A 25,084-nucleotide genomic window follows, 5' to 3' on the forward strand; every position below is an offset into this window, starting at 1 on the left:
TTTGCGCACCAGAGGGAATGAGTCCAGGTGTTCACCTTGGCCTGGGCCTGATGTTGCCAGTACAGACGTCCCTCACCAACCCAAGGGGTACCTTTCCCTCTCCAAGGTGAACTTGAGGTCCCAGGGCCAGGGACCTGCTCCTGAGCATGGCCCTATGGGCAGCCTGGTCATCTGCTGACCCTGGCATTTGCACTGCCGCCAGAGTCCCAATTCCCAACACCTCCAAGCTGGAGATGGAACCCAGGGCCTCCATTGCTACACCCCAACCTGGCATCGCCTTGCCCGCACTGTGCTGGGTTCTCGGATCCCCTGGTCTCACTCTGAGCACCTGACCCATCGAGCCCTCCATGTCCCCAAGTGGGGCTGCCAGCCAGCAGTCTGGGCAACCAAGCAGACGCCTGGCTATCATAGGTATCTGGGGTCCCCATGCCTTTCTTTTTAATACTTTAAGAGCCTCTATCTGGGCCCAGCTGTGTTTAAGCCCTTACAAATGTCAACTCATGTAATCCTCACATGCCGACCAGGTAGATGTCATGGTTACCGGTGCTTCACAGAGGGAAACTGAGGCACAGGGAGTGGCCCAGGGTCACAGAGGCCATGCCTGGGACCCAGCCTGTGGGTTCTGAGCTGTCCTCTCAGAAAGGTGGTGCAGCTAGTCAGCTCTGCAGGGACCTAGTGGGATCCTGGTGACAACACGTCCCTCCCCTCCTGCTCAGGACCTGCACCTCGAATGCTGAGCAGAAACCGGCTTCCACCCTGGAATCTGCCTGCCTTGCACACCTGACCCCTCTCATTCTCAGGACAGCTACATCTGCTGTCCAACAGAGATACTTCAGAGTGACAGGGCCACTCCTGCTCATTACCCTGGGCCTACAGGTGTGGGCTGCAGCGGGCTGGGGAAGCGGACGTGGGACCACCCCTTTCTGCCACTGTATGAGAGCATCAGGGGGGCCCACACAGGCCTGAGGTTGACAGTGTCTCCCTGACAACAGTCCAGGACCTTGACCAATGTCTGTGCTGCCCCTCCCCAGGGTAAGGGTCAAAGGTGAGGGAGGACGCAAGGCTGCAGGAGGCAGGGAGCTGGCAGGTGGCAGAGGCAGGGTCTGTGACCTGGCAGATGGGAAGCGGATCCCACCTTTTCCCCTACATGGTGAGGTCCCGAGCCTCATGTCCCAGGCCAGTGCAGACACAGGCCCTGCAGGGCGCTGTGAGGGCCGGCGGCCCTGGACACACACAGCCTCGCAGGAGGGTCAGATCCTGCAGAGCCAGCAGCTCCATCGTCCGAGTTTATTCATTCAGTACAGGCCCCGGCCCAGCCCTTCTCCAGAGGCGCGGAGCAGGGGGAACAAAATAAATAAAGGCTGCTAGGTGCCTGTGGCCTGGGTGGGTAAGGCGCAAACGCAGGCTCCAGCCCCGCAGCCACCTGGCTGCCAGGGCGAGGGGCCCCGGGAGGCGCCCACAGGACCGGCCCTGCACTGCTGCCCCCTCCGGCCCTCTTGCTTCCTCCTAGAGAGGTCCGGAGGCCACGCGCTCCCTGGACTGAGCAGGCCGGAGAAAGGGGTGGTGCTGTCCAGCAGGAGCCCGGGCCCACTGCGCCCAGGACGGAGAAGTCGGAGGCCCGCAGGCCTTTCTGAGGCTGACCCCCGCCATCCGGCCCGGGGCGGTGAGCTCAGGAGTCACACCAGCTCCCGCCCTTGTCCAGCGGCCCGGCAGCCCCGCGCGTGTTTTGGGCAGCTTCTTTGGCTGCCTGGCCCTCCTCCTCGTCCTCGTCCTCCCCGTCGGTGAACTCGCCCTGGCTGGGGCCGTAGGCCAGGGTGGTGTGGGCCAGGTCCACCTCGATGGGGAACACATCGGCGCTGCGCAGCACCGCGTAGCAGTCGTTGTAGTACTTGGACATGGTGAACACGAAGCGCTGCAGCTGGAACACGATGTCCTGGACTGCGGCAGGGGGGCAGGCACCGGTCCAGTGGCTGCGGCTGCCCGGCCAGCACAGGGGCCTCCCTCCCTCCCACGTGGCTCCTCCCAGGGAATAGGGGGGGGGCGGGAAACAGGAGGCTGCCTCAGGGGCCCGGGGTGGGGCCCTCGGGCAAGGGCGTGGCTCCTTTGGGCGGGAAGCGCCGGGCTGCCCGCCGGGCTGCCTACCGTGCTTCTGGTCCAGCAGCTCCATCTTCTCCAGCACGTCCTTGCGCATCTGCGAGAAGCGCGCGCGCGCCTCCTGGCGGCAGCGCAGGATCAGGCGGTACTCGTAGTTGCCGGTGCTCACGCGGTACAGCGGCTCGCCCAGCGCCTGCGGCGGGAGTGCGGGCACATCAGGGACAAGGCCCGGCTGGAAAGGGCGTCTGCTTGGGTGGGAGAGGGCGTGCGGGAAGGCTGCGGGGCTCAGCCTGCACCTCTGAGGGCCAGCGAGTCCCTTGATTCTCGGCTGCTAGCAGCTGCTGGGAGCACCTAGCAATGCCTCTGGAGGTGAAAAACTACCAAGGAAAATCCCCAACTCCTGCCACACTGCATGAACAAACCACTGTGGTCCAAAGAAGGGTCCCGAGGCCAAAAATATTACAGATTTTAAAAATCAAAGCACTAGGATTGGGGGCCAGGGATTCAGCTCAGTGGCCCAAGTGCTTGCCTGGTAAGCACAAGGTCATGAGTTCAGTACCCAGCGCCAAAACAAAAACCAAAGAACCCAAAGCACTAGGACTGAAGTTGGCCAGTTTTTTCTTGCAGGGGTCACAATTGGGGGCAGCTGACCTAGGAGTGGAACTGGGGTGGGAGTAGGGTGGCCCCAAATTCTGCCGAGAATCTAGGCCACAGCCCCCAGCACTCTCCTGGGTTGGCCTGACCCACCTGACATCCCCGGCAGCCCCAGGGCACTCGGAGGGCTCTGTGAGGCAGGGGAGGGAAGCTACGTGGGCCCCCGCGCTTTCCTGACGCCAGGGCTGAGCCCTGTAGTCCTGGAACTCACAATGCAGGTGTACTCCTCGTCGTCCATCTCCTTCACCTTCAGGCAGTAGGACTAGAGGGACAGAGAAGCCAGGCAGTCAGCGCCGGCCCTGATGCCCCCTCCTTCAGGCCACACTGTACCCTGGGGCCGCCCCAGGAAGCTACTATGTGCACCCAGACACGAGCAGCCGAGTCAGGGTCCCCTGGTGCCTGCAGACACCCAGATGGGTTGAGCTACGACTCCAGAAAAACTGGCAGACCACCCCGGCCTTGCGCCTAGTCCCACATCCCAGGTCAGGCGTGACACGGACCGGGGCCACCTGCCCTGCTCGGAGGACTGGCTGCTCATGCGGAACAAGGCCCCAGGGTGGCTTCCGGTGCAAAGCCAGCTGCGCACTCACCAGGTACTCGAACTTCACGTCCAGGTACTTCTTGATGGTGAGCCGTGTGTCGGGGATGGCTTTGTTGAGGTACGTGTTCAGGTCCGTCAGCATCTGAGAGGTCAGGCAGGAGTGGCCGTTTGACAAGGAATGGCACCAAAGTGTCACTCCCTCAGTGGACTCAGACAGCCAGGGCCAATGGCCTTTTCTATTTCAAGGTTAAAAGCTTGGACAGGCCACGGGCAAGCTGGGACTCAGAGGCAGAGCAGGGCAAAAAGCAGCCTCACAGTCAGTACCAAACCCCACGGGGGCACGTGACTTACAGCCATGTAGGGGACCAAACCAGGACCCCAGTATAGGACCCACTGTGTGCCACGCTGTCCCACTGGGACCTACCGGCTTGATGGTCTTCAGCAGCTGGATGCCGGACTTCTCAATGCTGCGGTGCGCGTCTGCGAACTTCACAAAAGCCTCGCTTGCTGCTGGCTGGGGCTCCCGCACCCCGATCACAGAGAACACGTCCCCAAAGGCTGTGGGACAAGTTTACCTTGAAGGCTGCCCCCACTTGACCCCCTAATGGAGAAGCCAGGGGTTTGTTGGGGAGCAGGACAGGGGGCCTTGACAGCAGGAAGACAAGGTCTGTGTGGGGTCTGTACTTCTGGGGAGCTGGGTCTGTGCTCCTGGGGAGCTAGGTCTGCACCCCTGGGGAGCTGGCCTTATTCTCCCAAGGTGCTCAAACCAAGGGAGAGGCTGAGTGCATCCTGAGGTGAGCAGGAGGGTCACCCCTATAAGCTCTGTGACCACTTCCTGTCTGTGCTTCCTCTATCTGCCTGTAACCAGGCTAACTGGCCAACCGCCCAGCCGAGGCTTCTGCAGGAAAGGAGACCACACTTGAGGAGTGTCCGTGAAAACAGAAGGGGCAGCTGGTCCAGGTGTTGACTGGCCTGTCACTGCTAAGTCCTGCCATCTAGGGCCATGCACTGCCCGTGCTGGCTGGAGGGAGAGCTGTGGGTGGGAGAAGGGCCCTAGGGCCACACTGTACCAGGGGTACTGAGCCCAGAGAGGGATGGAGATCTGTCCAGGGCAAAACAGCAGTTTTGGGGGCGCCATTACCCCGGTGGGTCTGTGACAGCTCATAAAAGGCCAGGAGGAGGTTCTTGGTGTGTTCTGTCATCCCTGTGGGAGAGATCCAAGTGACAGAGGAGGGGAGTACACGTCAAGGACTGCACCCCCCGGGGCCTAGTCCTTCCCCTTCCTGGTGTTGGGTCTGCTGCTTCTTCCCTCCCTTCCCACAGCACCTCCTCCAAGGGCCCAGGAGCGAAGGCTCAGCCCATGTCCACCAAGGACCCCATCAGCTGGGAAGCTGGGACTCTGTGGTACGGGCAGAGGTCTCCCAAGGGACAGTGGGGTTCACTGGTCCTCAGCTTTCTAGGCTGAGTTCCCAGGGCGAGTCCACCCTGCACTTCCGGGTTTAAGGTCTCCCCGCGCCCCTCACCTTTGTACAGCTCAGCCGTCCGCTCTAGCTCCTCCAGCCTCTTCACCAGCCCATCTGTGGGGATGGGGAGCAGTGAGACTGCAGGGCTCATGAGCTGGGCCAAGACAGGCTGGAGAGGGGCTTGGGAGAGGGGTGGTCTCCAGGGACAGGGCCCAGGCAGGGGTATTACAGTGAGGGTCAGCTGGGCTGGGGACATCTGTCAACAGCCTGGCATTACACAGTCGTTCTGCAGATGTGCCCCATCCCCCACTACCTGGGGTGAATCTGGGGCAGAGGATGATGCTGGCACAGGGCTTTCCAGAACCCTGCGTACACAAGGGCTGGGCCCTCCCCAGGCTGAAGCTGGGATGCTCCCCACAGCAGCAGGAGGAAGGCCCTGGCCGGGGGCCAAGGCTCCCTGTACTTCTACACAGCCTGCTGCACCCTGGAGGACTCAGTCAGAAGGGACGTGCACAGGACCAAGCGAGCTGGCGGTGCACACAGGAGCTGGGCAGCTGGAGGACGTGGGGAGAGCCTGGACGAAGGGCTGGAGATGGGCAGGACACGATGACTGCAGCCTTTGGCGTCACTTGCTGAGCCCCTACTGTGCCAGCCGCGGGGCTGGGCCCCGGGACAGATCCAGTCCTGCCCATGAGCTTTAGGTCTAGCAGGGCACTAGGCAGCGGCCGGCACATGGGAGGAAGGGGCTGCTCCCCCTGGGCCCCAGAGTGGGAGGAAGTAGGCTGCCAGGCTGGAGGTGTTGCGGGGGGTGAGACCAGGCAGGCCCAGCACTGGGCAGGGTGGGCACGCCTAGGGCTCTTCCTTGGGACCCCCACTGAGGTCCTGGCCTCCAGGTGGGGAGGACTAAGGGGCTGCAGCAGTTGATGGTTTCTTTACACGACCACATCTGAGGAGGGCCTGGTCCTGCAGCAGCAGCAGCGGCAGCATCTACTTCCTGGGTCCCTGTGCCCGTGAGCTGGAGCAGCTGAAGGCTCCTTGGACAGCCCTAGGCCACTGACTCCCATCTCTGTTTATTTAGTTGGATTTTATCTTACATTTTTTTGGTACTGGGGATGGAGATCGAGCATTGAACTCACAACCTTGCATTTACCAAGCAAGCGCTTGAACCGCTGAGTTAAATCCCTAGCCCCATTTAGTTGGATCTCCGCCCCCCCACCCGTAAGATCTCACTGTGTAGTTGAGGATGGCCTTACTTTATCTGTAGCCCAGGCTGGCCTCCAACTGGAGATCCTCCTGCCTCAGCCTCCCAGTAATGCCACAACACCAGCTTACTACTTCCACTGTTTTACAAAGAACTCTGAGGGCCAGACAGGCGAAGCACTTGGTCCAAAGCCACCCAGCAGGGGACTGTCTGAGACGTGGCTCATGACCAGTCTCCCGTGTTGACCTGGGTTAGGCTCTCTGGAGCAGGAGGGTGTGGCATGGGCGGAGCCCTTGGCAGGCGGGGATGTTGAGTGCAGAGGGGCTGTGGCACCTGGAAGGGCTTCAGGAGGCCCTGGCTCCCCAGAGGGGAGCGGAGCACACAGCCCGCTGGCAGCAAAGGAGCCACGTAAGCGCCGAGCTCTTGTTTTTAGCTGGGTCATGGGACATCATGACAGCTTCCATTTCAGAAAGCCTATTTACGGCTGGGGAAATTGCAAGGTTTGGGGGGAAAAACACAACAACCAGTTCTAATTTCATCCCATTGCATGGTAACTACAGTAACAGGCTTCAAGGCTCCAAGCCGCCCAAAATAGCAGCCGCCACTTTTGTACCCTATTTGGAACCAGCTCAGACCCCGCCTCCACTTTCCCAGCCAATGAAGCCCAGCGCGCACAGCTGAGCCCCGGTTTAGCCAGGTATTTATATCTCCGCACACGCACGCACACGCAGAGCGGGGCTATTTATACGTGGGCTGGTGAGGCGGGCAGTGGAGCGTGTGTCTCACTGGCCTCTCCGGGGGGAGAACGTGCACGCGCGTGTGCTGAGCGTGTGTGTAAATGCATCCGCGCACAAGGCTCCTTCCCCAGGCTGCCACCTCCAGAACCGCAGGCAGGAAGGCTGAGACAGGGCAGCAGCGCCACCTCCTGGACACGGGCGGCCCGAGGCCGGTACCTGCGGAGCCAGCAGGCCAGACTGCGCCCCAGCCTGGCAGCCTGGAGGAGGACCCGCCCACTCAGTCTGGCCCAGCTGACAGACAGGCTGGGTGCTCTCTGGGTGCTAGACAGGCTTCAGTAAAGTGACCTGGCGGCTGCCTGGGGACAGGCAAAGCCGGGCAGCATGACCCACAGCAGCTTGGGAGGCAGCGTGGTGCATGGCCTCCAGGCCCGGACTCACCGTTGCACAGGATGGCCCGGCTCAGGCCCAGGGCATCAGCCGTGCCTGAGCTCATGTTCTCCACCAGCCGGTGCTTGACCTTCTTCAGCACTGTGGCCGGAGAGAGAGGACCTGGGTGAGTCTGCAGTGGGCCCCGTGTGCATCCCCTGCCCCTGGCCCCATGGCAACTGGCTGCGAACAGCAAGCAGGGTTGGGGGGTCCCGCCCTAGCCCTCCCTCCGCGGGGCTGGCCGGCTGGGAGGACCAGAGTGACATGTTTAGACTGGGGGAGTCTGGGCAGGATGGTACCAATCAGGACCACTGAGAACAATGCTCAGGCCCAGTGATGGGGGACAGACCAGGGGGGACAGCCTTCCCTCTGTACCCCAGCAGGGCCTGGGTGACCTGTATGGGCTTAGCTGCCTCCAGCTTTAATCCATAATCCTGGGGGCAGATTGAGAGACCCTCAGAGCTACTGTCCTGCTCTTAGGTGTACAGCATGCACAGGACCAAGGCCCAGCCCCTCTAGCAGGAGGCAGCTTGTCTCTGAGCATGCGGGGGCAGGAGGCGGGCCGAGACCCATGCCCAAGGCCTATGGTGCAGTTTAGATCTTGGATCTGCCTGGGAGTAGAAGACAGACTAGGCAGGAGAGGACAGGATGTGCGGTGGGCACCAGGCACAGGCAGAGCCGCTGCCTCCTTCCCTGGGCTGGGTTAGCCCAGAATTGGCCTACAGAGGATAGCCCTGGGACACAACAAGGCCCAGAAGAGGTGGCTGGGCACAGGGTAGGGATAAACTGGGGACAGGGTCCTGAAGACAGTTACAGGGAGAAAACCCCAGGCCCTCCCAGGCCTTTCCCATTGGCTTGGTCAGAAAAAGTCAGGGCCCTTGGCCATAAAACAGTCACTGTCACTGTCACTGTCAGAGAAAGGCTGGGGGCCGGATCTCCTGGTTGGGCTGGGGGTCTCTGGGTCCATGGACACTGCTGCTGTGCCCGACTTACCAATGTCGAGGGACATGCCCTGCTTGGGGTCCGCCTGAAGCTTGTTGTAGTGGATGGTCACTTCCCCCTGCAAGAGCATCACAGGCAGAGTCACGACAGTCTCCTGCGTCCCAGGGCCCTCTGTGGTGAGCACTTCTCTGTGCCTGGTGTGTGGGGACACCAAGGAGGGGCAGGGACAGCCTGTCCCACAAAGGAGCATTCTGGTGACCGCTTAGGAACAAGAGTGAGGGCTCCTCTGAGGAGCATTCCCTGACCGTGGGAGGCCACTGTGGTCACTCACTTCCTTGCAATCTAAAGGCCTGTGACCTTAGGATTGAACCCACCCAAATATAAAACAGGGTTTAGGGGCTGGGGATTTAGCACAGTGGCATAAGCACCTGCCTTGCAAGTGTGTGGTCATGAGTTCGATCCCCGGTACCGATAAAAAAGAAAAAGACAAAAAATAAATAAATAAAACAGGGTTTAAAGACTGAGCCCAGAAGGCAATGTGAAGGGCCTGGGGTAGGGCATGAGCTGCTCCCTCAGGGCAGGACAGGGGCCTGCCGGGCACGAGAGGAAGAGCAAAGGGTGGCAGTCGGCCCAGGCTCCGGGTCAGCCCTGTGACCTCGGGACACCACCAGCACAGGGCAGTGACCCTGTCCGGCATACATGCTTGGGCGTGCTCAGGTTTGGCTATGCACAGACAGGTGGGCTCTTGTCTGCAGGACTAACTCAAGGGGCTGGTGAGAGGCAGGGACACAGAGGGACCCGGTGAGCGAGGTGATGGCGGGGGCGGAGCTGCTGGAGAGGGAGCACACTGAGCCAGCTCTGTCCCCAGATGGACCAGCCTTCACCTGCCACCACTGGGGCCTCTGCCCGGGGGTGAAGCCCAGGACAGTGGTACCCGGGTAGTATGGAGGGTCATCTGGGGCTCAGTGAACCCTGGCACTTCCTTTAGTGATCTGGAACTCTGAGCCCTAGCACAGAGGAGCAGTTACAGGACTGGGACCTTCTCCTTCAAAAGGGAGATGGGCACAGAGACTCCGAAGGGGACAGGGTGTGAGGCGGGAAGGTGTGTATGGGGAGCTGGGACCAGGTCCCCATTCACGGACCACGGTGTGGGCTGGGGAAGTGTGGCTGCCACGGCTGGGGCTCGATCCCTGCCCCGGGCTCCTAAATCCTGTAACTTTGCAGCTCGATCACAGTACTGATCTCCCAAGAGACCCCAGCAGCCGAAGCCCTAGGAGACGGCAGAAAGGCTGCTCACTTGCTTCCGGCAGGCCAGGAAGCTGCCTTGCCATGTGGAAGGAGGGCCCGGCCGAGAGGCTTGGAGGAGCGAGGTGTGAGGGGGCAGGGGTGACAGGCATGGCCTGTGGTTGCACAACAGAAGCCCAGCTGGACAGGGTCCCAGGACCTGCTGGACTGAGAAAGGGGCCTCCTCCTCCCTCTCCGCAAGTCCAGCACAGTCACAGGACATTATTAGCATCCCCAGAGCCAAGGGAGGTCTGCCAGGGCCTGAGCGGGGACACGCCGGCTGTCCACCTGTGCTGGTCCCCTACCTTCACCTCCTGAATCATCTTTGCCACCTCCACCTTAGTCTTCCCTTTGATTGACTTGCCATTGACACCAGTGATCTCATCGCCAGCAGCCACGGTGCCATCCAGGGCTGCGGGGGTGTTGTCGAACACCTGTGGACGCATGCACAAGTGGGATGGGGGGACAGGTGGGGAGGTGCCCCCCACAACTACCACCTCGCTCTGTCTTCCCCTCTGGCTACTGGTGGCACCATCTCAGGGCAAGGGGAAAACCTACCAGGCAGAAAGGGACAACCCCACATTCTTGGGGGGAAGGGGAAGCATAGGACAGAGACGAACTGATGAGGTTTCTAATAGCAAATACACCAAGCCCTGTACCCACAGAGTGCTGGCTCTGCCACTGTCATTTGCTTAATAGGTTTTCCCAAGCTGACTCAATGCCTCTTATCAATTCCCACATTTTGGTCCCTAGAGAACAGCCCAGGGCTGTCATGGGCAAGGGCCCCATGATGCCCTGGGCCCCTCTTCCTACAGGGACCCCTTCCACCGGAACTGCACTCATGGGTGCATGGGCTGTGTGTGTCCCAGTCAAAAACCAGGCGCTCAAGTGACACAGCAAGGGGGAGGGGGCTCTGTGAGTTGCCTACAGAGGGACACAAGCATACAAAACTACATTTGAAACAAAACCACGGGACAGACACCCAAACTATTGGCGCAAGTTCTGGTATTATATTCCTTTTATTTTATTTTCAGTCTCTACGTTTGCTACAAAGAATGTCACGTATACAGTGGTACCTCAGTTTGCATGCTTAACTTGTTCCACGATTCTGGAAAAGAGGGTAGTGGTCATGTTCGTCACCTGACGTGGTATCACAAGCAAAACCAAAATTGGCCAAACGCTTATTTGCAAACCAAAGCATATGTGAACCAAGGTAACACTGTGTCCATGTGTATATGTGTGGACATATATATCTCAAATTATTGAACATTTCTTTTTCTTATCTTCTAGAACACACACACACACACACACACACACACACACACAAGAAAAATTTGAAATAATTAAAATGATCATTTCCAGGGATTTAGCTCAGTGGCATAAGTGCCTGCCTGGCAAGCGCAAGGTCATGAATTCGATCTCCGGTACCAAAAAAAAAAAAAAAAAATATGAACATTGCTTTCTCTAACTTGTAGATTCACACCAAAAACAACACAATGGTGCTGACAGACTTGTGCCGTGGAAACTATAAAGCACTGATCCAAGAAATTAGAGAAGGAAAGACATCCAGGAAGGCGGACTGAAGACTTCACATTGGGTGATGCTAATACTCACCCAAAGCAATCCACACATCAGGGTGAATTGCTATCAAGCGCCACTGAGTTTTTAGGGAAATGGAAAAGTTCTAGAATTCATGTGGAACCTTTGGAGACCTTGAATCGCCAAAAAGGTCTTAGAAAAAGAACAAAGCTGGAAAGCAAACACTTCCTGATTTGAAAACTTACCACAAAGCTACAGTAATGAAAACTATACTAGCAACATCAAGAAAGCCCGAGACCGATGGGACAGAATAAGAGCCCAGAACTGAATCTGTGGGCCTAGCCTCAAAGGGTTTTTTTTTTTTTTTCCCCCTTCGGTACCGGGGATTGAACTCGAGACCGCCTGCTTGCAATCAAAGGTTTTTAATGGGGGTGCTGAGAAATTCAATGGGGGGAGAAAAGTCTCCTTTTCACAGCGGGTAGCCGCTGTGAAAAGGAGGATGCCACCACAGGCAAAGGCATGGAGGCAGACCCTCACCCAAACACATGCCCAGGCACAAAGTCAGAGGTCTAAACGCAAGACCTGGAGCCAGGGTAAAGGCTTCCCCACACTGGGTTTGGCTAAGATTTCTTGAATATGACACCAAGCTGCAGGCACCAATGAAAAAATAATCAAACTGGACTTCATGAAAACATTAAAACTGTGCATCAAAAGACATGGTCAGAAACAAACAAACAAACAAAACACAGTTGACATAAAAAGGTGCCAACGGGATGGGAATAAGTATTTGCAAGCTGCATATTTAATAAGTCACCACTACCCGGAATATAAAGGGAATTCCAAATAACAAAAATCTATAGAACCTAAGTAAAATATGTACAAACAGCCAGGCCTATAATCCCAGCACTTGGGAGGCTGAGGCAGGAGGATCACCATGAGTTCGAGGCCAATCTGAACCACACAGAGAGACTCTGCCTAAAATAATAAATAAAATAAAATATGGACAAACAACTTGAACTGAGTTTTCTTCACAGAAGATACACAGATGACCAACAAGCACTTAAGACTTGCAGCATCACTAATGTTAGGGAGGAACTGCAAACCCAAACTACAATGAGAGGCACCTCATAGCCATGAGGACGGCTGCTGTTACAAACCGCCATACAAACAACGGCACAGTCGTTGAGGATTTAAGACACTAGCACCCTCCTGCGCTGTGAGAGGAAATTAAAATGGTGGGAAAAGTATGGCGGTTCCTCAGAAAGTGAAAACTGGATTTACCGCATGGCCGGCAGTTCTGCGCCTCGGCACAGACCCCAGAGCACTGAAAGCGAGCTCCCGGCTATCGGAACAGTCACGGTCGCAATAGCCTTGCTCACAGCAGCTAACAAGTGGGAGCGGCCGATCGTCACTGAAGAAAGAAGGGAAAATCAAAACGCACACTTCCGCAATGAATAACCGCCTCAGAAGGAAGGGAATTTTGACACACGCTACACCAAGGGTGATCCTGAGGACACCGTACTGAGTGACATCTGCCAGTAACAGTAAGAGCCACAGCTGCGTGACTCTTTACACGAGGGACACGAAGCAGCTGACATTACAGAGAGAAAGTAGAAAGGGGCCGGTGTGGTGCACGCGGTCATTCCAGCACTCAGGAGGCCGAGGCAGGAGGACCGCTGCGAGTGCAAGGCCTGCCCGAGCTGCGCAGTGAAACCCTGTCTCAAGAAAGAGATGGAAAAACAAATGGAGGCAAGAAAGTAGAAAAAGGGGGTTCCCAGGGACTTAGGGTGGTACGTGATGGCTGAAAAGATTCAGCTTTACAAGATGGAGATGTAGGAGGCAGGCGGTGGTGACCACTGTGTGACATCACAAATGTATTTAACATTAACAAATCACGCATCTCAGCGTGGTCAGGATGAAGACATGGGGTAGAGTGTCTGTCCGGCCGGTGGGAAGCCCCAGGCTGAACCCCAGCACAGGGGGAAAAAAGGTTAAGATGGTAAATTTTACTAAAATTAAACAACAAGGGTGCAGAGACCACAGAAGACAGGATGTCACCCGAGAACACATGGAACTCCAGGGAAAGTCCCAGGGCTCCCAACGAAGCCACCCTCTGGGACCCACCACAGCCGACCAGCGGCTGTCATCACGATGCCTCGGACAGCGGCGTAGAAAAGTGCCTACAAGTCCAGACAATCAATAAGGCTTGTTACAATAAAGGGTCCAAAGGAGGGAAGGCGACCACGCTGACAGCAGCAAATGACGGAAGGAAGGATGCCACCAAGTGCGGCTGATTTCCGAAGCTGACGCTGATTGTTGTTGATGTTGACTACTGAATTCAATGAGGCAAAATGTCACCGGGCAGGAGCATGCGACTAACAGTGACCCAAAGGAGATGAAATGTTGACAGTTCCAGAGACAAACGGTGTCTGAAAAGGTGTGTCTTCCACACGCTTTTCTCAGAAAGCCACAGGGGGACATTCTCCACCCAGATGGAGCCGTAAACCAACAAAGTGACTGTTCCAGACGAGGACCCCAAAAGAGGACAGAGGGGAGGGTCCTGGGGGAAAGCCTCCGGGAGGCTGGGGGGGGGGCGCAGATGAAACAGGCTGACAAAGGTGTGGCCCTGGGATCACAGAACGGGTTCCAAGAGGCGAATGCAAATAAGAAAACAGAAAGGGAAACAGAAGTGAGGGAAGGGCAGGAAGAGGAGGAGGAAGAGAAGGAGGAGGAAAAGCGGAGTTACGAAAATCAACAGTGGTCCTCCAAAAAGCAGCCACCAAAGCAGCGCGCCGCAAGGGCGGGAAGCACTTCCTGTATCTCTTTATCCCCAGGAGCCAGCTGGGAACTGGGAAAGGCATTCCAGGACAAGACGTCGGTGGCCCTGGGATGGATTTAGCCCCCAGGGGCAGGATAACTATGGGAAAGATGGGGAGAAAGGAAGAGAGCTAAATGTTCATCTTGTGGACTAGGAGAGGTCAACAGACGTCTGCAAATGAGAGATACAGAGAGATCCAGCAGGAGACGTGCATCCCGAGGAGAGCAGAAGCCGAGTCTAAAGAAACAGGGACAGGGGCCTGGGCAAGAAGGGCAGGGCGGGGATGCTCTAAGCACAGGCTTGCTGGCTCTTGCCTTGTGAGAAGCAAGTCAGACAGCACTCTGAGGGAAACAAAATTGAATTGTAGAACATAAATTCTATTACTTTGTAATTGCAGTGCAGAACAAATCTGATCCCCAGGTCTTAACCGAGGGGCGGGGCTGGCAGAGGCTGGGCAGGCATGTGGCAGCGAGACCAGGCCTGGGGGAGTCAAGATCCTCAGGGACCTCAGGGTCCCCATGTGTCACCAAGGGCTACTCAGCTGGGAGGGTCACAACGAAGTCCAACCCAGGTCCTCCTGAGGCTACAGAAGTCACTGACTGACCAGCTGCATAGTGAAGGATGCCTTGAAGAACGCCTGTCCCCACTCCTGTGTCGCAGCTGACAGTATCACCTGGCCAGCTGCCTCAGCGGGGACCACAAAGCTGCCCGTTACCATTCTCAGGGCATCTGGGCAAACGCACAGCTGCCCGGAAGGAAGAGCAGCTGCCACCTGTCCTTGCTTCTCAAGTGCCCAGCAAGGTGCTATTTGAATTTGGTGGATTTTCACAAGAGCCTAAAGATGCTTACGCCTGCACCTTCCCAGCCTCCCTTTCCTCTCTCTGACCTGAAAAGGAGCCTGCTGACAAACACCTGGTGTCCAAACTCAGTCACTTTGCAGTCTTTCCTCTTTGCTTGGCTAAGCACCCCCGGCTGACATCTTGGTATTGACTAATGACATTTTTATTGAGTGTCCAGTGTATGCTGGGCACACCCCACACTAACTGCAGCGAAAAAACAAACTGCAACCTGTCCTTGTGATGCCAAGCGTGGCAGAGCAGCCAGAGGTACCACAAGTGACAAGTAATGTGGCCCAGGAAGGCAAAGAAGGGCCTGGGATGGCACAGAAAAACAAGGGCAAGCCCCTGCTTAGACTGGGTGGGCAGAGGCTTTGCTGAGGGTGGCACTTTTTCAGAGTGGAAGAATGACAGGCCCCTGTCAGGCCCCAGGAGGGAGGCGACTCGCTCCATCCAGGACCCCAGCCCCACCTCCAAAGTGCCCAGTACCTGAACGATATAGAGGCAGGGACAGTACTGGGCCCCCCCTCCAATGCTGATGCCGATCAGGTTCTGAGCGTCCTTCTGCAGGGTCACTTTCCCAGGCACAGTGGGGATCCCACTAGAAAGAGGAGTGAGTGGTGAGTCTCTGGAGGATACAGGGTGGGAGGTGGAGCTCCAGAGCCTGAGCCCCCACAGCTGCAGTCTCTTCCCATCCTTACTCAGTCAGAAAGACAGTAATTGTGATGGAATACACCGTGCACAGCTCCTACGAGTCATACGGATGTGACACTGACCCCAGCTGTGCCATTTACTGCCTGGGGTTTGGGTTAAGTTGCCCTCCCCAGACTTTGGCTGTTTCTCCCATAAGTGGCACCAAACCTCCCTTATCAGAGCTCTTAAGAGCACCCAAGAGGCACCAAGGTCAGCCCAGCCCAGAGCAGGCCCAGTGTAACACATTCCCTTCCCTCACTGACTTCAAACTCTTGAGATCCATCCAGGCTGTCACCTGCAGATAGGGATGGGACATTATGGGCACCTCTAGGAAGTCATTCCCTCTTAACATCCTCCTGCCATCTCTCAATTACCTCATTCAATTAATTCTGTTTTCACTATAAATTAACATTTTTTATGGTAAACAATCTCATGTCTTAGCCTATCCATTCAAAAAACATCTGCTACCTACCTATGCTGTCTGGCATCTAAGTGCTGAGGACAGAAAAACAAGTCCTTGTTCTGAGAATACATTCTAATGACCAGGCAAACTTAATTTTGAAAATCTGCCCTCCTAATTACTTACGGAGGGGAAGGTATGTTTATGACAGTCCCATTCATCCTTCAAAACTGGCTCTCTCGCCACCTCCTTTGATCAGCCTTCCCTGACCACCCCAGCAGAAGCATTGCTCCATCCTTCTGCTCTTCTTGTCACTGGATCATGCAATTAGCTTCCCTTCTGGCTCTAAGTCATAATTATTTGACAAACCCGTCCATGGTCCCTACTGATGATGAGCCTCTGGAAAGGCAGGCTCTATTTCTGCTTCGGGACACCTGCTGAGAAGCCAGGATGGGGTTGGGGGAATGAAGTCCCAGGAAACAGAGACCTGGAATTCCTGAACTCCCAGGACGCGGGGTGCAAAAATACTCACAGTTTATCCTCCTCGATGTCATAATCCAAGTCTGCAAACATGGTTCCGAGAGTTGAGGTGGGCTGGCTAACTGCCCAGCTCGGTGGGGGAATGGGGAACTGGATCCGGGAGAGAAAGGAGCAGGGGCTTCAGGGGACCGAACTGCCTAGGTGCCAGCCCGAGCTCTCCCGACCGCCGCCGACCTGCACGGCAGGTGCCTCCTCCTCTCCCCTGGACTCGGAGAGGGGGAGTCTCGGAGTGGCGGAGGTGGGTAGGTGATCCTTACTAGGTACAGGGGAGGAGAACTCCAGGCCAGGGCGATGAGCTCAGATGCCAGAGCCCGGCCCACGGGTCTCCAGGCCCCTGGGAGCTGCCGGTGTCGATGACCGGAAGAGTCAGTCCCAGAGCCGGGCCCGGGCCAGGCTGGCACCTGAACCCACCTGCCGTTTCCACCTGGCGGTGGCCGCGATTATTACGTCACTTCCGGGAGGACGCGGAAGTCCTGCCTTTCCTCCCTGGGTATTTGCCCCAACACTCGCAGGCAACGCTTTCCTCCCCGCTCCCGGGACTCTCAAACCAGGAAACAGAATAACTATTGGTGGACGCTCCCGTTAGTGTGAAAAAGCGGAAACAAAGGAAGGTCTGGACAGGCCAAAAACGCTTAACCCCGCCCCTTGTCCTATCTCTGCCGCCATCTTGGGAAGGGCAGGTTTTTCCCAGCTTTCACAGCGGCACGCTGGGGGCACCACGCTGCCCCAGGCGGTTGCCTAGGCAACGAAAGCATCCTGAGACTGGGGTTGCCTCCGGCGAAGTTCCGTGAAGTACAAACCTAGAGGTCTTACCTGTTACACCTGCGCCACCTCGGCCAAGGAAAAGCCTGTGACTGCTGTACTAGCATGGCAGTGTCTTGGCAGGAGGGGCCCTTAGAGATCCCACTCCAATCCTAGTTTTGCAGAGGAAGAAGCTAAGTGCCAGACAGAGGAAGCGATTTTGTCCAGAGCCATGTACAGCGGGTAGAAAATCCAGATCTTGCCCCTGAGATCTCTGTGGCTTAGTTCAATGCCCTCTGAACACCAGCATTAAACTAGGAGGCAGGAGAGGTGTATTCAGGTACTTTCTACGGTATTTGGTGAAAGAGTCCTCACCTTCCCACCTCCCTCTTGAGTCCTGAGGACCTTGGGTCTCACTGAGGACCCAGCCTCCCTGAGTTTCAGCAAACGCCGTCAATGCTGCTCAGCCAAGGAGTCTGAATCTCCTCTTCCACCAACCTCTGCCGCCACTGTTGTTGTGTGGAATGGGCCCTAGAGAAAGTTAGAAGTCTCCTTCTGCAGGTGGCATGGGCCAGGTTGACCTAGTGTCCTTTGGCAGCTACCTCAGGGGTGCAGAGATGCTGGAAGATGAAGAGATGAAGGTGGGTGATGATTGTCCACACAGCCCATGGCCTGCAGGAAGCCCTCTCTCAAGTCTCAGCACCATAGCAATGACCTTCCGGGTGCCCCCCTGCTTAGCGGTTTGAATCACCTTCGTGGGTCACTTTCAAGTTCACGCTTGTAAGAGGAGAACAAGGACATCAGCCGCACCATACAGGTAGGGAAACAGGCTTCCCCTTTATTACACATGGTCAGGGCGGGGCTTGGATTGTTTGGGTCAACAGGGATTTTTGAAAGTCAAATTAAGTAGAGAGACAGGTGCGAGCGCCCCTCTAACAATTCCCACGGCACAGATAGCTCTAGAGCCTCCTTCCTGTCTCTTCCTGGTTGAGGGCAAGGTGCCCATGTCCTCTTTTCTGCCTTGTACCCTCACCCTCCGGGCTCAGCTGTAATGCCCCCACTTCCAGGCAGCCTTTCCAGATCATCCCGTGCTCAAACTGTGCTCCTTTTTCTGCTCCCAAAGCACTTGTTATTTGCACCAGTGCTTCAGCAGTTTGTCACATACTGCCTTGTGCCATCCCTTCATAGCTCCAGGGAGATTAACTTATTGTATGCTTGTATTTTGTCCCAGAAAATTTTTTTTCACACTTAAAAGTGGGGCTTGCCAAATGGTGTGGTGGTACACACTTGTTATTCCAGCATTTGGAAGGCTGAGGCAGAGGATTGCTGTGAGTTTGAGGCCAGCCTGGGCTGCAAGATTGAGTTTAAGGCCAACCTCCCTGAAGAGTGAAAACCTATCTCTACAAGATGACGACGACGACGACGACGACGACGACGACGACGACGACGACGACGATGATAATAAATGATCCTTAGGGTTTGCATCTTGATAAATCCTAGAAGGTTTTCGTTGCTTCCTGGGCTGCCTTTCCCTATGGACTTCATACCCCCTGGCATGCTCATCCTCCGTAGGTGTAGGAAGCCATCAACAGGTGTCACTGGGACAAACGAAAAGAAAATGGATGGCTTTGTAATCGGTGCCCATCAGCGAGAAACCACAGCCCGCTTCATCTTCACAGCAGTGGGGCTCACCTGAGCTCACCCAGCACAGGACCTTGTCCCACAGGACTGAGGGAGCCAGGTGGGGGCCGTAGTTTATTTGAAGGGAGCACAGCAAAGTAAGACCTTAATCTGGTCTTTCCAGCTGGACAGGAAGCTGCTGGGGTGAGGGCCTCGCCCTGTCCACTGGGCACTGTCCACAGGGCCCGGCACAACGCCAGGCAGGGATGAAATGTCATAGGGACCCTGTGGGGGCTGGGGATTTAGCTCAGCGGCATAAGCGCCTGCCTTGTAAGCAGGCAGTCGTGAGTTCGATCCCTGGTACCGATAAAAACGAAAAAGACAAAAAAAAAAAAAAAAAAAAAAAAAAAAAAAAAAAAGGGACCCTGTGGCTGTTAAGGAGATGGGATTCACTGTGAACCCAGGCGGGTGCCCTGGGACAGAGAGAAGTCCGGAGGGTCAGAGGGGCCAGAGGTGACAAGGCCCCACTGGGTCAGCAGCAGTGGCTCAAGTCTGTCCACAAAGCTGGACTCATCAGGCCCAGCAGAGGTCCTGGACTCTGGTCTTGGAGAAACAGCACCCTTCAAACCACAGGCTTTCCCATGTGGTCACTCCGCCACCCCAGGAAGGCACTGCTGTCTCAGCTGGGGGCTGGGGGACAGTCACCCTTTGTCTGTCTGTGTCTGGAGAGTGAAGGACCACAGACACAAAGACGTGGATGAAGGGCACAGATGGCAAGGCGGGCACTGTCACTCTGCAGGTGACAAAGCTGCTGGGTCACTTCAGCACACGCACATGTGCGCACACACACACACACACACACACACACACACACAGAGCCTTCCCCAAGAGACCCCCGAGGAGTATCTCAAATACAGCTTTGTGGGCTCAGATCCAAATCTCTGGGAAAGGAGAAATCCTGGAGGTCACATTGTCACAAAGCTGCAGGTGACATCAGTGTCAACACCTGTCTGAGACCCACTGTGTCTGAGGTCCAGAATGCAGGGAGTCTGTGCTCTCAGGGCCAGGGAATGGGGCACCACCTCCCCTGCAGATGAGGGTGCTGGTGGTGCCCAGGTAGAGAGGGAGGGCAGGTGGGAAGGTTCTGGGGCAGAAGGCACAGCCCCCAGAGGGAGTCACAGCCATGTGGGGGACAGTGACTGGTGACCCCCACTTCTGCAGTGTCCTGGGTAAAGTGGGGCGTCGAGGGCCAAAGTGGGAGAGGCAGGAGTGCCTTTCTCCAGGTGGCTGCGATTTTGGGATTGGAACCAGGTGAGAACTGCCACCCACCGAAGGAGGCCGGGCCAGGCCAGGGGCAGGGGCCAGGACCTCTCCTAGCTCCTTCCCCTGCTGGGGCCTGAGTCTGTCCAGGAAGGTAGGTGACCATTCACCTGGCCTAGCTGTGCCCCAGACATGGTGTGGGTGGCGGAAGGTCCAAGCTTTCTCCGGGCCCCAAAGCCGCTGCACGACCCCATTCTTCCATTCTTGGAGGACCCAAGCCTCAGATTCAGCCGGCGGAGCTGCTCCCCAGCCCTACACTCGCCCTATTCCTAAGGACGTGCTGCCATCTGGTGGTCATTAGGAGAAGTACTTCCTGGGGCCCGATCACTGCCCCAGGGTTCATCCAGCAGCCTAGAGGTCAGTTGGGGCTGGTCCCTGCAGGCCTGCAGCCCAGCTGTCGCCCACCCCAGGCTTGGGGGCCTCACTACTGCACCCATCACTGGATGCCTGCAGAGCGCCTGTGTGGTTGACACCTAAAGGGCGTGAGAGGAGGTTGGGAAGTCTTGGGCCTCTCTTGTGTTACTGTCACACACCCCCAAGCTCCGCAGGGCAGGAACCCGCCTGTTGGGGTCACCCCTGTACCCAACAGCAAGCCCAGTGCGGGGTGGATGACTCTCTGTGACACTGACAGGAGGTAAAGGCCAGGCATAGTGGAGCCCACGGTGCTGGAACCAGGATTTATCTGCCTGGCACTGGGGAGCCACAGAAGATTCTAGCAGTGGGGAGAGGGAGCATTGGATCTGGATACAAGGGCAGATTGAGAGATCCAGGGAGGCCCACTGGTGGAAGCAAGGTAGGAGAGGACAAAGGGGAAGCTGGGGGGGGGTCACCTAGACAGGGTGGGCCTGCCTTGGGGACAGTTGGTCTGTGGGTACCAGAGTTCCCCAAAACAAGAAAGTATCTCCCACTGGGGCAGCAGTGGGTGCGCCCTGGGGAGGGGCGTGGACTCACCTGAGGCAGATGCACCCCCAGAAGGTGTCCTATCCCTGGCTGTACTAGAGGCCTGGCCTCACCACCCTTGGGTGCATAGCAGCCTCCACCCCGGGTGTCCACCTCAGCTAGGGTGGGATGTGGGCCTCTGTGCAGCCTTGAGGTCCCCTCCACACAAGCACCCCCTGAGCAGCTTTTCCCGGCCCAGCTTGGCATGTCATGGCTGACCTCTGACCTCCCCCTGCCCCTCTGCCCCGCAGCGCCCTGCCCTCTGGGTTAGGTCAGTGATGAAAGCCGGTGGGAGCCCCAGGGGAGGGGGACGACGAGGACAGTGCCCGATTGTTCCCTCTCCTGGCTCAGCGGCCATGCACAGGAGAGGTGGACAAGTAGCCACTGGGTCTTTGCTGCCCCTCTTTCTCCCTACCGTTCTCTTGCTCTGTCAGAGGTTCTCAAACTCCACGGGGAAGTCATTATCCAGGCAAATGTGGGGCACCCGTCCCACCTCATCCTGCGGCTCGCAGGGGCCCATGTGGGAAGAGCCAGGGGGAAGACTTTGGGTCTCACTTGTTCTCTGAGCTGCAGTGACCTCAAGTGTAAAATGGGGCAAAGAACAGGCCAGCGCTGTGACGGGGCTCCGGGAACACCCTGGGAAGGAGATGCCAAGGCTGTCTCTCTTGCCCCACACCTGCCTGCGGAACTCACAGGGGTGCGACTCCCGCCTGTGCAGCACCCCAACCCCGGCTGAGCTCTAGCCGGGCCATGCCCTTGGGCAGCCGAGGGCCCCAGCCCCCGTCAGGCACCTCACTGATTCTGTGTGCTCTGCCTTCTCTTGCTGGGTTCAGAATCCCTCGGGAAGCCCTGCGGGAAACTCAGCAGGGCTGTGATGGAATCCAGCCTTTCACTCGGGAAGAACCAACCCCTCCTGCTGCCTCTGCATTGAGTTGGGCCTCTTTCTTCTCTCTTAAGGAAATTCTCAGATGTGCAAATCAGAGCATGGCGGGGCTTTCTAACCCAGCACCAAGCCTTCCCCGCCCCTCGAGGCCATGGCCCTGTCTGATCTGTACCCTTCTTCTGCCTTTGCACTCCTGATTGTGCAGCAAAATGTGGGCTCACCTTTAGTTGGGCATGGTGGCTCACGCCTTGTAATCCCAGCACCCAAGAGGCTGAGGCAGGAGGATCGTTGTGAGTTCGAGACCAGCCTGGGCTACAAAGTAAGCTCAAGGCCAGCCTGAACTGTATAGCGAGATCCTGTCTCAAAAAGACAAAAAATAAAATGTGGGGTCACTTTTAGTGTTTTCTAACAATTGCTTTTTGCTTGTGTGTGTGTGGGTTTTTTTTTGTTTGTTTGTTTGTTTTGTCTGGGAGGTAGGGATCAAACTCACAACCTTGTGCTTGCCAGTCAGGTGTTTGTGCCAATGAGCTAAATCCCCAGGCTTTTGCTTGTGTTTTAATTTTCAAAAATTATAGACTCATGAAAAGTTGCAAAAATGGCACAAAGAGATCCCAGTGCCCTTCACCCCATTTCTTCCAAAAAGAGGACCTGGGTTCGCTAGAGACTCCAGTCACAACCAGGGCATCGGCGCCTTGGTGCCGTCCACAGACCTGGTCCTGTGTTTGCTGGTTTTCCAAGACCTCAAATGTGCGCGTGTGTGTGCTTCTCAGCAATTTCTTCGCGAGTGGATTTGCATAATTTCCACACACCACCATAAAGACCTGTGTGGTTACTGCTAAAACGGCTCAGATTATTCCCGTACCATAAACGCCCATCTCTCCACAGCCTCCAGCGACCGCTGCTCTGTGCGAGTCTCCCTGGCTCTGTCATTTTAAGGAAGTCACACTAATGAGAGCACCTAGCATGGAGAACTCCCAGGTGAGCTTTTTCCTTCAGCATAATTCCCTGCAGCTCTGATCGAACCTCCACGTATGGGGCTCGTTCGGTTATTGCTGAGCTGTGTTCTGAGATGTGCGTGGAAGGTGTCTGACCAGCAGCTCACGAGGGGCTGGTTGGGTTATTACCAGGTGTTCAACTATGGCAAATAAAGCTGCCCTGCCAAGGGCATAAGTGTGCGTGGCCGCCACCACCAGGTAAGTGCCCCAGAGTGCCATTGCTTGCTGGGTACTACATTAACAGTGAGCTTAGTGCTTCGGGTTTGGTGCTGAGAATTAAATCCTGAACTTTTGCTCTGAGCTATATCCCCAGCCCTTTTTAAATTTTTTATTTTGAAACAGGGTCTCAATAATTCTCCTACATTTTGTAGGCTGCGTTTGAACTTACAATCCTTCTGCATCAGGCTCCCAGAGCTCCGGGAATAAAGGAGTGTGCCACCGTGCCCAGATGTTTAGGGTTTGGTTTTGGTTTTCCCCACACTATTTTGCAGGGTGGCTGCAAATTCATAACAGCTTATGTTTATCTTGGTAAATATTTTATCAGATTTATTTTATTTTATTTTTGGTACTGGGAATTGAATTCAGGACCTGGCACTTGCCAGCCAGGCACTTGTGCCACCGAGGTACACTGGCCCCAGATTTAATTTTTGTTATAAATGGAAATTATATTTTGTTGGCACTGATGTTTATAAATGCAACTACTTTTGTATGTTTGTGGGTGCACGTGAGTGTGTGTGTCTTTGTTTTGTTTTTGTGTGTGTGTCTTTTTGAGAGAGGGTTTCCCTATGCAGTTCAGGGTGCTCTTTAATACACTATGTAGCTCAGGTTGGTCTCGAACTCACAGTGACCCTCCTGCCTCAGCCTCCCAGGTACTGGGGTTACAGGCATGTGCCACCGCACCCAGCTTTACAATTGCTTTTCATTGATAGTTTACACACTGAATCTAACTTTTCCATTGTTAAAGTTTACGATTCAGCCGGTGGTTTTTTACTATGTTTACAAGGTTGTCTGCTTCCGGAAGGTGTTCATCAAGTCTGCAGAAGCTTTTCCCCAGCCTGGCTCCTCCTCAACACCCTCCCTCAGGCCCTGGTGCCCATACGTCTACTTTCTGTCTCTGTGGAGTTGCTTATTCTGGACATTTCACATAAATGCAACTGCTTAACACTTGGCCTTTTGTGTCTTCTTCCATTGAGCAAAATATTTTCAAGGTGCCTCTGAGTTATAACTGTAATTAGTTGTTTGGTTTTGTTGTTTGTGGCACCAAGGAATGTACCCAGAAAATGCTGAGCTACACGCCTGGGCCTTATTACTTTGAGACAGAGTCTCACTAAGTTACCCAGGCTGGCCTCAACTCGTGATCCACCTGCCTCAGCCTCCTGAGTAACTGGGATTATGGCCATGTACCACTGTGCCACGCCAGTTTTTTTGACAGCTATTTATTTAACTATGTCCCAGCTACTTTTGGCGGGGGGTACTGGTGATTGAACTCATGTCCTTAGCCACTGAGCTAACTCCCCAGCCCTCAGAGCTACATTCTTTTCATTGTTGTAACCTTTGCCTGTAGATGTTTCCTGTGTAAACACTGAACACCTGTAAGTAATGTCAGTTTTGTTTCCTGCTTTTTGATCCTTGCAACTTGTTTTGTTTTGGAGACTTATCTGCAAGCCTCCTGCCCCCACAAGGACCTCAGATGCCATGCTGAATACATTCAGTAGATTCTGGGTGAAGGCAAGCTCATGTTGCCCCTGACCTTACTCAGCGTGACCATGGCTCCTTTAAGAACAAGCCTGTTTTGGGCCCCACAGATACTTTTCCCAGTGCGGGGGAACTCCCTTCACCTGTCCTGAGCCTGCAGAGACATTTTATCACATCTAGATGCCGATGTTTCTGTCCAGGGCCAAGGTGGTCACGTGACTTCTCTACCTGAATTTGTTCACGTGATGAGAAATTTTCCAGATGGGCCTGGGCTTGGCTTTTCTAAGCAGACCCAGTGTGGTCAGGCTGCAGAAGAGCAGCCAGGAGACATCACTGGGTTGGTTTTGCTATTTTTTTGTTTGTGTGTTTGTTTGGCTTTGATTTTTGAGATGGGGTTGCTATGAGGGTTCTGTTGGCTTTGAATCATGGCGAGCCTCCTGTCTCGACCTCCCGGATTATAAACCTGGGTCGCCGTGCCCATCTGGGTGTTTGCTAGAATTTGCTTATGTAAGATTTCTGCTTCTCAGTGCAAGCAGGGCTGGTTCCTTTCAGTGAACCTTGTAGATCTCTTGGGGTCTCTCCCGTCTCTTCTCAGGGGTCCTCTCTGTCCCCTCCTGTACACTGCTTTGGCTGGAAACAGTTGGGCCAGGGGTGCTCCCAAGGGTGACAGAGGTTGGAGGCACTGCTGGACCCCGGAGGCAGCAGCAGAGGATGGGAGAGCCG

The 25,084-nt window shown here is 55.7% G+C and overlaps 1 protein-coding gene and 1 long non-coding RNA gene across 6 annotated transcripts; one reads left to right on the forward strand and one right to left on the reverse strand.

Moving 5' to 3' along the window:
• Positions 1-1,250: 1,250 nt before the first annotated feature.
• Positions 1,251-16,635, reverse strand: Pick1 (protein interacting with PRKCA 1). 3 transcript variants are annotated; one of them, XM_063243755.1, is made up of 13 exons: positions 16,426-16,635; positions 16,161-16,258; positions 15,025-15,136; positions 9,648-9,776; positions 8,110-8,176; positions 7,129-7,218; positions 4,813-4,866; positions 4,431-4,493; positions 3,714-3,847; positions 3,339-3,431; positions 2,960-3,010; positions 2,143-2,287; positions 1,251-1,938 (listed from the first exon to the last, which is right to left on the reverse strand). In XM_063243755.1, the coding sequence occupies exons 2-13, from the start codon at positions 16,199-16,201 to the stop codon at positions 1,670-1,672; spliced, it is 1,248 nt and encodes a 415-aa protein (XP_063099825.1). In that variant the 5' UTR covers positions 16,202-16,258; positions 16,426-16,635; the 3' UTR covers positions 1,251-1,669. The 3 variants fall into 3 exon arrangements, with proteins under 3 accessions (XP_063099825.1, XP_063099824.1, XP_063099823.1); XM_063243754.1 differs by having other exon boundaries at positions 16,343-16,635; XM_063243753.1 differs by having other exon boundaries at positions 16,161-16,634.
• LOC106027867 (uncharacterized) lies at positions 7,105-23,830 on the forward strand. Of its 3 annotated transcripts, XR_010045745.1 has the most exons (5): positions 7,105-7,243; positions 17,508-17,726; positions 18,209-19,840; positions 22,557-22,649; positions 23,670-23,830. It is a non-coding gene; the product is annotated as an uncharacterized LOC106027867 (long non-coding RNA). The 3 variants fall into 3 exon arrangements; XR_010045744.1 differs by lacking the exon at positions 7,105-7,243 and having other exon boundaries at positions 16,830-17,726; XR_002791407.2 differs by lacking the exons at positions 7,105-7,243; positions 18,209-19,840 and having other exon boundaries at positions 16,830-17,726.
• The last annotated feature ends 1,254 nt before the right edge of the window (positions 23,831-25,084 follow it).

The sequence above is a fragment of the Cavia porcellus genome, unplaced genomic scaffold, assembly GCF_034190915.1.
Source record: "Cavia porcellus strain 051 isolate PalLab524CR breed Dunkin Hartley unplaced genomic scaffold, mCavPor4.1 scaffold_40, whole genome shotgun sequence".
Classification (NCBI taxonomy): domain Eukaryota; kingdom Metazoa; phylum Chordata; class Mammalia; order Rodentia; family Caviidae; genus Cavia; species Cavia porcellus.

Excerpts from the sequence above, each read along its gene's own strand:
- Pick1 (XM_063243755.1), bottom strand. The coding sequence starts at position 16,201 with ATGTTTGCAGACTTGGATTATGACATCGAGGAGGATAAACT. Across the intron at positions 7,219-8,109 it reads GGGCATGTCCCTCGACATTG|TGCTGAAGAAGGTCAAGCAC; the intron begins GTAAGTCGGGCA and ends CTCCGGCCACAG. Across the intron at positions 1,939-2,142 it reads GCTGCTGGACCAGAAGCACG|TCCAGGACATCGTGTTCCAG; the intron begins GTAGGCAGCCCG and ends CCCCTGCCGCAG.